General features: G+C 37.7%; 1 protein-coding gene across 1 annotated transcript in view; it reads right to left on the reverse strand.

The window, feature by feature from the left end:
• LOC124722172 overlaps positions 1-13171 on the reverse strand; it is an 830020-nt gene that overhangs the window by 113251 nt on the left and 703598 nt on the right. Inside the window, exons 62-63 of the mRNA XM_047247373.1 lie at positions 12056-12168; positions 435-546 (exon numbers count right to left, since the gene is read on the reverse strand). Coding sequence (XP_047103329.1) covers positions 435-546; positions 12056-12168 — 225 coding nt within the window. The remainder of the gene's footprint in view (positions 1-434; positions 547-12055; positions 12169-13171) is intronic.

Here is a 13171-nt window from a genome sequence, read left to right on the forward strand (position 1 = left end):
ATGGGAGAATAGCAGCCTGCATTGCTGCGAAAGGTGGATATACACTGTACTAGTGGCGACATTGTGCATGCTCTGTTGCCTGTGTCTATGTGCCTGTGGTTCTGTCAGTGTGATCATGTGATGTATCTGACCCCAGGAATGTGTCAATAAAGTTTCCCCTTCCTGGGACAATGAATTCACGGTGTTCTTATTTCAATTTCCAGGAGTGTATTTAGATATAGTGACGAATCCCAACGTCTAATGTTATACATATTTGTAATAACAGTTTTTAATAGTAATAATACCCTTTTGAAACCAAAGAAAGTATTTCATGTTAATGAAATTCCTGGTGAAATACAGTCTGATTAGTGATACTAGTATACACAAAATCCAAGTAAGAATTAGTGTGAATAATGGCTTGTAAAAGGCCCTAGAATGTGTAAACCTATACTTACCTCAAACCTTGGGGTTTCATTAAAGGCATGCCAAGACATTGGAAGCTTTTGTTCTAATTCCACGTCACCATTTTCAGGCTCAAAGATAAATTTTGTTTTTGCCTCGCGATATCTGTAGGAGCAGATTATAAAAGATTAGTTAATATCACTGCAAAACTGCATTTGTAAATTGTGATGCATTTAATTACATTTTTAAAACTTTCCTCTAAGTAAACATCCTGAAGACTTGTTTAAACACCACAGTGCTTAACCAGGCATGGTGCTGTTAGAGTTGGTATACTAGTGCCTTTCGCCAACCTCTGAACTGATTTACACAGCCAATTATAAGGGGGCCTACAGTTTAACATGGATTCCAAACCACAGTGTAACTCAGAATTTTTCACATTAACAAACCTTGCCAGAGGTGAAAAAACTGAAAAGTGGTAGATAAAAATTCTTGGACTGATATAACCTGAGACATTTCTATCTATAGACTAGCACTGTACCACTGACCCACAGTTTTTCAAGTTGAAAAGTAACCAGATATTATAACAGATAAGGTCAGAAGGAGTTCAGACATTAATTTATGAACTGATGCATCATTACTGAAATATATATGTTACAAACTAAAATATACATGCATAAGGTGTCTTTCAGAAGAGGTAAACAATAGTGGAAACCATTTTACAAAATGAAAACACTCAAAAGTCCCTTTACACTTCATGGCATTGACAGTGGACAACTGTCTAGTAGAATAGTCTGGTGCTTGAAACACTAATGCAATTCTCCAATGAAAGAACTTACAGTTCTACTCAATGGCCACCACAGAAAGATTAAGTTCTCCAAATGGAACTATCTCATATTTCTACTACCCATCACCCACTAATGGGACTGTAGCAGTGACTACATAGGAAAATAGAAATTACTAAACTAGACACTATGTGCACAATAGTCTCGGGAAGGTCAATAGGTTGACTGGAACATGATATTTAGCTGATCCTCCACGTGCCACAGACACGATTACACTTTATCTTACAGAACTAAGGGAAAAATGCATCTACCCTTTTTTTTCCTTCTTGTGAGGTTCACAAATATAAGCATTTTCTAATTTCTGTGATGAATGTGCTTGTTGGGGGTCATGTTTTTTGTGCAATTTTCAGTATGGTATTTGCAGCTTTTAAGTAAAATATATATGGATATCTGAAAGACTATATTTGAGGGAAACTAATCTAGTAAACAAAAAAGTCCACAATTCCACAGCATCTGAGACTTACACATCACAATAAAATTGTGATGGGAGGAATGTCTGAAGAAACAATAAACCAAAACAGGTTTCAAAGTGCTACATCAAAATATTCAGTATCTAAGCAAAAAGTGTATACAATTATAGCAAACACTGATTGAGGAAAACCAAGTCAGATCCTTCTTGCAGAACATCTGTTTGTCAAACAATTTTTTTATTACAACTGTCACTCTGTCAAGTAATTTCAGTCAATCAGAGCACAAAAGTCAGGGCATGCCATATACTGTTCACAAAACTGGATTCCATCAGCAAATGAAGTGTTGAAATGACATCTGAAATTCCATCAATAAAGCTAGTGGTACAGAAAATGCACCTAATTGTTATAGGGCTGTATAATCCTCCTAAAAGCATAGCAAAAAATTTAAAAAAATTAACATTATATGTGGCAAATATAAGAACACAGATATTCTCTTAACTAGGGATACACTGATGGAAAAAAAGCAACACCAAAAATAATTAATATAGAGTAATGAAATTTTGGGAATACATTTGTCTAAGTAACATATTTATGTGATTGACACTTCAAGATCACAGGTTACTGTAAGCATGAGATACACTATTGCAAATGTGAAATGTTGGTGTATTAGTAACTGGTGTATTTATCAGAATGTTGAATGCAAGCATGCAAACGTGCATGCATTGTAAAACTTCCTGGCAGATTAAAACTGTGTGCCAGACCGAGACTCAAACTCGGGAACTTTGCAAAGGTCCCGAGTTTGAGTCTCGGTCCGGCACACAGTTTTAATCTGCCAGGAAGTTTCATATCAGCACACACTCCGCTGCAGAGTGAAAATCTCATTCTGGTGCATGCATTGTGTTTTACAGGTGTCAGATGTCAGTTTGTGGGATGGAGTTCCATGCCTGTTGCACTTGGTTGGTCAATACAGGGATGGTTAATGATGTTTGTGGATGATGCTGGAGTTGTTGTCCAATGATGTCCTGTATGTGTTTGATTGGAGACACATCTGGTGATCGAGCAGTCCAAGGCAACACGTCGACACTCTGTAGAGCATGTTGGGTTACAAAATCGGTATGTGGGTGAGCATTATTTTGTTGGAAAGCACCACCTGTTCATGAATGACAGCACAACAGGTTGGATCACCAGACTAAAAAACAAATTTGAAGCCAGCATGCATGGGATAACCACCAGAGAGTTTCTGCTATCATACGAAATTGCGCCAATGACCACAACTCCAGGTGTAGGTCCAGTGAGTCTAGCATGCAGACAGGATGGTTGCAGGCCCTCAGCTGGCCTTCTTCTAACCAACACACAGCCATCACTGACACTGAGGCAGAACCACCTTTCATCAGAAAACATAATAGATCTCCATCCTGTCCTGCAATGAGCTCTCACTTGACACCACTGAAGTCAAAAATGGCAGTGGTTCGGGGTCAGTGGAATGCACACTGCAGGCCATCTGGCTTGGAGCTGTCCTTGAAGAAACCAATTTGTAACAGTTTGTTGAGTCATTGTGGTGCCAGATGTTGCTCAAATTGCTGCTGCAGATGCAATACGATGTGTCAGAGCCAAACAGTTAACATGATGGCCTTCCCTCCCAATAGTGCCATGGGGCCATCTGGAGCCCGGCGTTCTTGTGACTGTACATTCTCGTGACCACCACTGCCAGCAATCATGTAGAGTGGCTACATCCCTGCCAAGACTTTCTGCAATATTGCAGAAGAAGCATCCAGTATATTGCACAACCTCATTGAAACCCAGTGAGTGTCTTTGTTGACTTACAGGCATTCTTGACTAACACCAACCCACCATGTCCAATCTCAAAGGTAACTAGTGCTCACAGTTGGTACAGCATGTATTTAAAGCCAACCTGATTTGCATTCTTGTAGTGGTGCTGCTAGTCCCACTCTTATGCGAATGATGAGAAATTTAAGTAGACATCATTTTTCAGATGTAGAAACATACCTATCAACTTTTAATTATGTGACACAACTGCTTCCTGATGTTGAAATTTTTTCCCTGTAAGTGTAGATTTGTTAAAGTACACTAGACATCATGGCAAGTAAAATGATATTCTATTTAGTTATAATTTGTCAAACAGAATTGATGGGCCAACCATGGTACCTAAAGACACTTATGAAAAATCATGTTTACACCAATTTAATTGACTGTAGAGTTGATGTAATAAACCTCCACCTCTCTAATCACCTTCAGCAGACCACTGAAATACTGAGTAAACACAATTAATGAAGTATGCATGAGAAAAGGAAAAACAGACATGAAAATTAAGAATCTTTAGAGAACTTTAAGGCCTTATTACAATCTTTGACATGGGATATTGTACATTGTGCAGAAATAGTGAAACAACTGAAGGAGAAAATGTTTATCATTATAAAAAAACCTACAGTGTTCCCATGGACATCTGGAAGAGATAACTGCCAACCTTCTCAGAGAGTCTATAAACAAGCCTTGAATATACACATAAGAAAATTTTAAACCAAAAAGTTACTAACTAAAGTAACATTAGCAAATCAGTATGCAACTTTGTAAATGAGAGACTTAACAGAAAACCAAAGTGTAGCATCAGCAGTATCCAAGTAAGGAGTGACAGTGTAAACATTTTAGAACTTCGCATGTTCAATAATGCTTTTAATTCCCTGTTTTATTAATACAGGTAACTTAAGTGAGAATGCTGGTTAAGGTGATTATAGAGCTCCTATTAATGTAAAAAAAAAACTGTGTATATTTATGAAACACATACAATTGATACTGAGAATGAAGTCTCTATTGGACAGAATGAAATTTTTGCGTCAATCTCTAAAAGATGTGAATGCTCACTCGGTACTGTTCTGGTTCACCAATTCAATGAATGTTTAAAGAAAGGTGTATTAAGGAAGGCAACTCAGTGTCATCTTGCTTAGGCAATATGGTGCAAACACTATCAATGAAAATAGATGAGAAAGAAAGGGTGACATGCTTCTTACTAGATGTATCACATGCATTTGACTCAGTATCTCATGAGGTGTTAGTTGATAAACTGGAAACATATGGTGTCTGACGAATAGCAATTAAGTCTCTTTAATAGTACTTGCAAGACAGATGTAGGGTTGTAAGCTGTCACACACAGAATCAGTAATATTATTACAAAGTACAGCACCAGTCCAACTAGAATAAAGTGGGGTGTGCCCCAAGGGTCAATTTTGCATTCTTTATTGTTCATCCTATTGTTGATGTGGCACACATAGCGCACAATAGCAATGTACTGAATTATAATGACAAACCCAACAATAATTATCTGACCTTTAATTGTTCTGGTGCCTTACTTGGCTTGAAATGTTACTTCCAAAATAACTGCACAAGTTTAAATTTCAATAAAACCACCAACCAGATGGATTGCAGTTGCATGTTGACTCTCATGATGGTATGGAAATAAAACTGGATGATACAACTGCCTTCCTTGGTGTAATGTTAGACAGCTACCTCTCTTGGGAACAAAACATTGATCTTCCTTGTCACAAATTAAGATAATCAATTTCTGCAATAAGAACAATGTAACAAGTTCTCAATTATGAGCACATGATTATGATCGACTATGTTCCACTGTACGCATACCTCACATATGGAACTGAAGTATGTGGGTGGGCTGCTGCCACACATGTACAAAGAGCACTCGTACATAAGCTTTTTAACAATTCTCAAAATACAAAAAAGTACAACAGTCTAAATAGAGCTGTATATATTTACAACATTACTCTGATTATGCAGCGAGGGTAACATAAATGGTACAGACAGCATCCCCTCTTACAATGAGATAAAATTTTTAATGTAACTTCCAAAGAATTTAAAGTCCTTTAATGGAAATTCCTTTGAAACAAGCCTTGATGGAGTTTTTTGCCAATAATTATTCTTATATAGTTAAGAATCCCTTTCAAAGTTATAGAATACTTTCATTTGTACCAATAGTATTTATAAGTACCAGTGGTAGTTTGTTATTTAATGCTTGTAAAATCTGGTGGGTGAATAAGTAAATATCATTCTCAGTAGAGGAACTCTTCTGAAATTCAAACTGTGATTTGCTGGGGATATTACTGTTGCTCAGGTGAGATACTGTTTTAGAATACAGTACCTTCTCAAAATTTTTGGAAAACGATGTCAGCAGTGAAACAGGTTAGTAGTCGTTGATATCTATCCTATTACTTTTCTTAAAGAGAAGTTTAACAATGGCATATTTCAGTTTTTCTGGAAAAATGCCTCAAGTTAGTGATGTATCACATATTTCAGATAAGACAGGGCTTATTATATGGGAACAAATCTTTAGTACTCTACTAGAACAGGATCAAAAGCAGATGAGTATTTCTTAGAGAATGAGTAATTTTCTTAATTTCAGAATGAGAAGTTGGTCACATATTCATATGATTGAATATTATGAGAGTTGCTATTTCAGCATATTTCTGTGATTTTTCTCTTGAACTGTTTGTCCCTGTTTTCTACTATATTTAAGAAATGATTATTAAATATATTTGCTACCTGTGATTCATAATTTACAACAGCCCTTTAAATTTTATCCCAGATGCTTTTTGTAAACTAGTCTTAAAACCATTTGTTTATGAGTAATTAATTATTCTAACTGATTTCCATGTAGGAGAGTCAATACTTTAAGGCACTATCTTATTTATCCTAACTAACTGTGCATCATGATTAGAGAGAGCATTTGTTACTGGGTAAACAGTTGTTTCATTGGTTTGAGCTTCACCATAGAAAACATTATCAACTTGGTCCTACAGTGTTGGAAAGTTAATAACTGAAATGAAATTGTAGGATCCATATAAGGTTTTCAGAAGATTTTTCCTATCAGAATCCTTTAGAAAATCTACACTTAGGTCACCACAGACTATAGACTGCTTGTTGCCTTCTGACAGATAGCTTAGTAAGAGATACAAATTCCTAACAAACAGTTTATAATTATGCAATGGAGATGTATATACAGTTACAGTTAAAAGTGGACTATTTTTAGTATTAATTCACAAGCACACACTTCTATGTGCTGATCACTACAAAATCTGTTTGTCACAATGTTTTTGGACTTTACCAGAGTGTAATCTTTTATATGTAACTCCTCTAAAGTTGTGGATATGTTGTGCTCAGATAGGCACAGGATGTCTATCTTTTCAGAGCACTCTAAATTTTCCAAACAGACCATAAGCTCTTCTACCATATTGCTCAATCCTCAAACATTTTGATGAAATAAACTAACCTTACTTTATTGTGCATTCTTATGCATTTTTGGAGCTCTTCTATTATTTTGACTTCTTTCAAAACATGGTACCTAAAAGAGGTCCTGCTTTGATACCAATAACCACAGTGAGCTTGCTTGGGTGATCATGTGCCCCCCCCCCCCCCTCCACACACACACACAAACAACATGAAGGAGACATTTTTGTATTTTATTAATATAAACTGGTACAAGTGAATAGAGACCTACAATTCTATCATCACCATTACTCATCTCTGTTTCTTCTAATGTTATCTACACTACATTACCTTCTTCCTTATTGACAACTGAATTGCCATGCTTGCCACTACTCAGTTTCCCAGAAACATAGTCTTAATTTATTCTACCTTTATCTTTGTAGATATAGTCACACTCCTTTACACCATAAAATCTACCTTTCTGCATACAAAAACATCCTGAAAGACGGTAAATTATTTGGGTCCCTGTAGAACATTTACATTTTCAAAGACATGATTCTGCATTTCATTCCCATTGTGAAAATAATGTAAGTGGTCACAGGATGTTTTCATAAGTTTTCCTGGCATATATGCTGCTTGAAAGTCTCTTTGGCATGCAGCCAGAATGATAGATCATTGTAGAACTTAATTTTGACGGTTCAACATGCCATCATCATCCATTTACACTTGCTGACTGATATCCTGGACCATACCAGTAGTCTCTCCCCTGCTCTGACTCCATGTATGGCCCACATGATGTGCCGGGCATGGTAGTGGTGGTAGCTCACAATTGGGAGCCGAGTGGCAGTTCTCAGTTTGCAATCTGCCTTCACCATGCTCAGTGTTCCATTTCTGCTGTGTATGGAGAATTTTCAGTGCTGCAGCCCATGCCTGACTAAGACGAAAACCAGTCCAAATAGTGGGATGTGTTGTGCAGGATTTTTGTATCTTCATATTTCATTTCGTGGTTGGTTTCATGCAATGTTCAGCAATTTCTGATTTTGTGGGCTGCCGAAGTCTGGTGTGTCATTTGTGTTCCATGCACATTTCTCCAATTGCATGTGTGATTTGTCCAACATACTCACTCTTGCAGTGGGATGGTATGTAACACACTCCAGATTTGCAGAGTACCAGGTCATTTTTTACTGTCTCTGAAAGGAATTTGGTCTTTGCCAGTGGGCAGTATACACATTTGATATTTTGTTGTCATAAAACTCTACTGATTTTTCCCAATGCATTGCCTGCATATGGAATGTATGCTATCATTTTCAGTTGGTCTTCATTAGGTGTTGACTGTGGTATGGTCTTTTGCTTGAAGACAGTCAAATTTTGTCATTGCTATAGCTGTTTTTTTGAAATGTGTTCCTGAAGTAGTCCAGTTCCAGTTCTCGGCTTTCTCCATCCGAGATGACATGAGCTCTGAGGGCCAGCATATTTAGCAATTTTTCCCTTTGTGAATGGTGATGACAGCTAGAGGTGTGAAGGTACTGGTCTGTGTGGTGTTCTCACAGATGCCATATTCCTGTGCTCTGTCTGGTTTCTCCATACAAGAAAATCCAAGAATGGCAGCTCACCATTTTACTCCCCCTCCATGGGGAATTACATTTGGTTGTGGATAGAATTCAGGTGTTGCAAGAAAACATGAAGCTCATCTAGCTCCTGAAGCCAGATGATGAATGTATCATCAACATATCTGTACAAGACTATTGGCTTTAGTGGTGCTGAGTCTAGTGCCTTGTCCTCAAAGTCTTTGATGGAGAAATTGGCCACCACAGGTGAAAGAGGACTACCAATAGGCATGCCATCAGTCTGTTCATTGTAATGTCCATCAAAAAGAAAATATGTGGACATGAACTTATTTTCAGTAAGTTCCAGCGACTCACTGAGTGAAACTCTGGTGAAAAATGACAACATCGTAACTGATCATGATATCCTGAGTTGGGCAGTTTGAATTTCTATAGATGTTCCATGAACTGCGCTGAGTTTTTGATGTGGTGATCACATTCACCAGCCAATGGACTCAAGCTGGTACATTGGCACTCCTGTTGTACTTACCATTGGTCTCAGAGGTGTGCTCTCTTTGTGTAGCTTTGGAAGCCCATAGAAACTAGGTGGTGGGGCAGTACCTGACTGAAGTTTCTTCACTGTCTCTTCTATAAAGGTACTTCAGAGAAGTTCAATTGCCTCGCACTGCATCAGTTTGGTTTGATCTGTTGTCATCATCTTGTAATCCTTGTTGTCTAGGAGTTTGTATATTTTCTCTTTGTGTTGGTAAGATGGTTATGTTCCCCTTATCTGCAGGGAAGATGCCAATTTTAGATGTAGGGCAAAGAGTTTGCATCCTGGTATCATGTGTATTTGATCCTTTCAAGCAGCATAGTTGCTGGGAAAACCCTACAAACACAGATTAGTTTCTGCTCTAGGGAGAGACCACTACAGCAAGTCAAGAAGCTTGATAAGCTCTGAAATAAGAAACAATGTCTGCTGAATGCACTTGCCTTTTGGAAAAGGATTTGTGACATCCGCATTGTGCAAACCTTTGTCAAGATCATACATTATATTAAGACAGCAGCAAACCAAATTACCAGAAGAACCAACATGACTCCAGTGTGCAAACAGATCAGAGACACATGCCATCAACTTGACTCTATAGGATGCAAACTCTTTGCCCTACATCCAGAATTTGAGTCTTTGCTCTCCCCCATTACCTAGGAGTGTGTGAGCTGTTCATTCTGGGTGCAAGCAGAGCAGGTACAAAGAACTGCATCTATGAAACAGTCTTGAAAATTCAGTCAAAAAACATCAAAAGAGCCAAATGAAATACTAGATGAACCATCATGAATTTTACAGTGAAAACCATCAATGGCAGTGCTTTGTCTATCCTTCAGAAAGGCTTAAACTTTTCCCCAACAACAGCAGCACTACCTGTTGCAGAAATCACCAGCAGAATGAAACAAGTTGCCTCACTCCACCACATGATATGGTGGGAGATACAGTGGCAAATGTGCCATGCTCTCACCAGCAGTGAATAACATCTGCAGATGGGAAAAAGGCATTTGCATTCTCTAAGTGATGATCCTGACATTGTATTCCTCCCAGTGGATAAGGGGAACATAACCATCTTACTAGGTGCAGAATACAAAGAGTAAATGTACAAATTCCTACAAGATGGTGATGGTGACAGATCCAACTAGCCAGCTGTAGTACAGACACCTGAACCTCTCTTCCTTTATAGAAGAGACAGCAAAGAAACTTCAGCCATGTGCTGCTGCACCATCTAGCTTCTATGGGTTTCCAAAGGTACAAAAAGAGGGTACACCTCTGAGACCAATAGTGAGTACAATGGGAGTGCCAATGTAAAAACTAGTGAAACTCTATATGTTAGTTTGAGACAGTTGGTTGGCAAATGTGAACACTACATCAAGAACTCAGCATGTTCATGGAACACCTACAAAAACCCAGATTGGCCAGTTCAGATCTCATGGTCAGTTTTGATATTGATTCACTTTGCACCAGAGTTTCACTCAATGAGCTGCTGGAACTTATTGAAAAGAAATTTGAGCCCTCATTCACCAACCTTTTCAATTTTGTGCTCACATTCACATATTTTCTTTTTGACAGACGTTGCTATGAACAGACTGAGGGTGTGCCTGTGGGTAGCCCTCTGTCACCTGTGGTGGCCAATATGTGCGTAGAAGACTTTGAAGACAAGGCACTAGAGTCAGCACCACTAAAACCAACAGTCTTTCACAGATATATTGATGATACATTCATCTTTTGGCCTCATAGGCTTGCAACACCTGAATGCTGTCCACAACCAAATTTAATTCCCCATGATCAGCTGCCATTCTTGGATATTTTGGTATGAAGAAAATCAGATGGAACACTGGGACACATCATCTACCAGAAGAGAACACACACAGACCAGTAAGTTAACATATGCAGCTGTCTTCACCCATCATAAATGAAAGGAGTGTTAACATCCTTGTCCACAGAGTTTGAGTGGACTCTGATGAAGAAAGCCTGAAGCTGGAACTGGACCATCTCAGAGATCTGTTCAAGAAAAACACATAGCTGAAGTTTCTTTGCTGTCTCTTCTATAAAGGAAGAGAAATTCAGGTGTCTGTACTGCAGCTGGCTAATTGGATCTGTCATCATCATCATCTTGTAGGAATTTGTACATTTACTCTTTGTATTCCGCACCTAGTAAGACGGTTATGTTCCCCTAATCCAGTGGGAGGAAGACAATGTCAGGATCATCACTTAGAGAATGCACATGGCTTTTTCCACCAAGTTCAATCACACCTTCAAGCAAAAGACCACATCACACCCAACACCTAATCAAGAACACCCAAAAAAAGATAACCTACATTCCATATGCAGGAACCATTATCTGTAAAAATTGGTAGAATTTTACGATGACAAAGTATCAAATGTGTATACCAAACTACCCACTGGCAAAGGCCAAAACCCTTTCAGGGGCAGTAAGGGATGACCTGGTACTCTGGAAATCTGGAGTGTATGATATACTGTGTGAGTGTGGGAATGCATATGCCATGCAAACCATTCACACAGTTAGAGAAAGGTGCATGGAACACTAATGGCACACCTACCTCTGACAGCCATTCCTGAACATTGCCTTGAAACCAACAACAAAATGATATATGAGGATAAAAATTCTGCACAATGGACTCCAGTGCTGAAAATTCTCCACATTGGAAATGGAATACAAAGAATGGTGAAGGTGGAGTGCTGACTGAATACCCCACCAAACAAGTCCCAACCAAGTGCAAGCTACCACCACCACCATGGCCAGCACATTGCTTGGTCCATACATGGTGTGAGTGGAGGGTTGGGGAATTACAGCACCATATTATCATCATGAATCTTGTAAATGTTCAGCAATATTCCAAGAAAAAACTACAATATTTAGGCCACAACAGTGTCTAATTTTATTACTCCATATTTTCTAACTTACAGTTGAATGCTAATAACATTGATATTTGGGTGAGTATGTAAAGTGCCAGAATCATAATTATGCTACCTTCTGTTCCATCTTAAATATAAAATCTTACAAAAACATCTGAACTATTTTCTTGCTATGAAAGGTTCATTTCATTATGCTGGTATAACTGAAGGAAATAAACTTACCGATTTTCTGCCTGTAGTGCAGTTTGTGTCATGTCAGTAAGTTTTGAATGTATCAAAATCACAGTCTTCTGTATTTTTGTGCCTAAATCAAAATAATTGTAAAACCAAATAACCTGGAAAAAATTGTGAGTATATCAGATTAAATGGGTCTTCCCTATGATTGAGTTACTTTTCTCATATTTCTAAGGAAACCTATAAATTAACATTTGAAATGGCATGTGCAGGTACTAAATTATCAAGGAATGTTTAAAAAATAAGCACATAATGAGAAGCATTTTATTTGTGGCATAAAGATACAAAGAGAAATCAAGAAAGCTACAAAGTGAATAAGGTAACAGAATGTTGTCACCAGAGAGATACTATCAACATAAAAAGTAAGTTTAAAAAATGCATATACAAAAGCAAACTGAATTTTTATAAGCACATGGACAACTCTGCACAGTACATAACATTTAAAAGTGCAAGACAAAAAATTTTGCTCACCAGTAGTGTCTGTTTCTAACATATGACTCTAATGCAGCCTTTTGCATTACATTTGTCAATCACTCAATTCCATAAAAATGTATGAACTAATGTCTGTGGATATTATAAAAAAAGACATTTGACTGAACTGAACTTTATACAAAAGATTACATAAATGTCTATGCACAAATTATTATGATTTTATGACAATGGGTTTTCATCTCAGACTTAGTGCAGAGGATGTAGCTATCTATAATGGAGCTCCATCTGGAAAAAGCTGCATAAATTCCCATTTAAATATGGATAAAATTTCAAAGTGACGCAAGGATTGAAAAACTGCTTTAAATGTTCAAGAATGTAAAATTGTAGGTAACCAAGTGGCAAAAATTAGTTCAGTAGCAGGACACTGGGAAAATGTAACTTGTGTATAAACAAGGTTGTTTACAAATCCGTTGTGCATCTCATCTTAGAATATTGCTCAAGCATGTTGAACATGTACCAAATGAAACTAACAGTCTTATTGTAAATATTATTTGGGCCAGTTTTATTTTATCAACCCAGTACAATGAAGTGCATTGCGACTGGTCACAGGTTTGTTGGACTTCCACAAAAGTGTCATAGAAAGATTGAAAGCCTTCAGTTGGCAGACCCCCG

Source organism: Schistocerca piceifrons, chromosome X (assembly GCF_021461385.2).
Source record: "Schistocerca piceifrons isolate TAMUIC-IGC-003096 chromosome X, iqSchPice1.1, whole genome shotgun sequence".
Lineage (NCBI taxonomy): Eukaryota > Metazoa > Arthropoda > Insecta > Orthoptera > Acrididae > Schistocerca > Schistocerca piceifrons.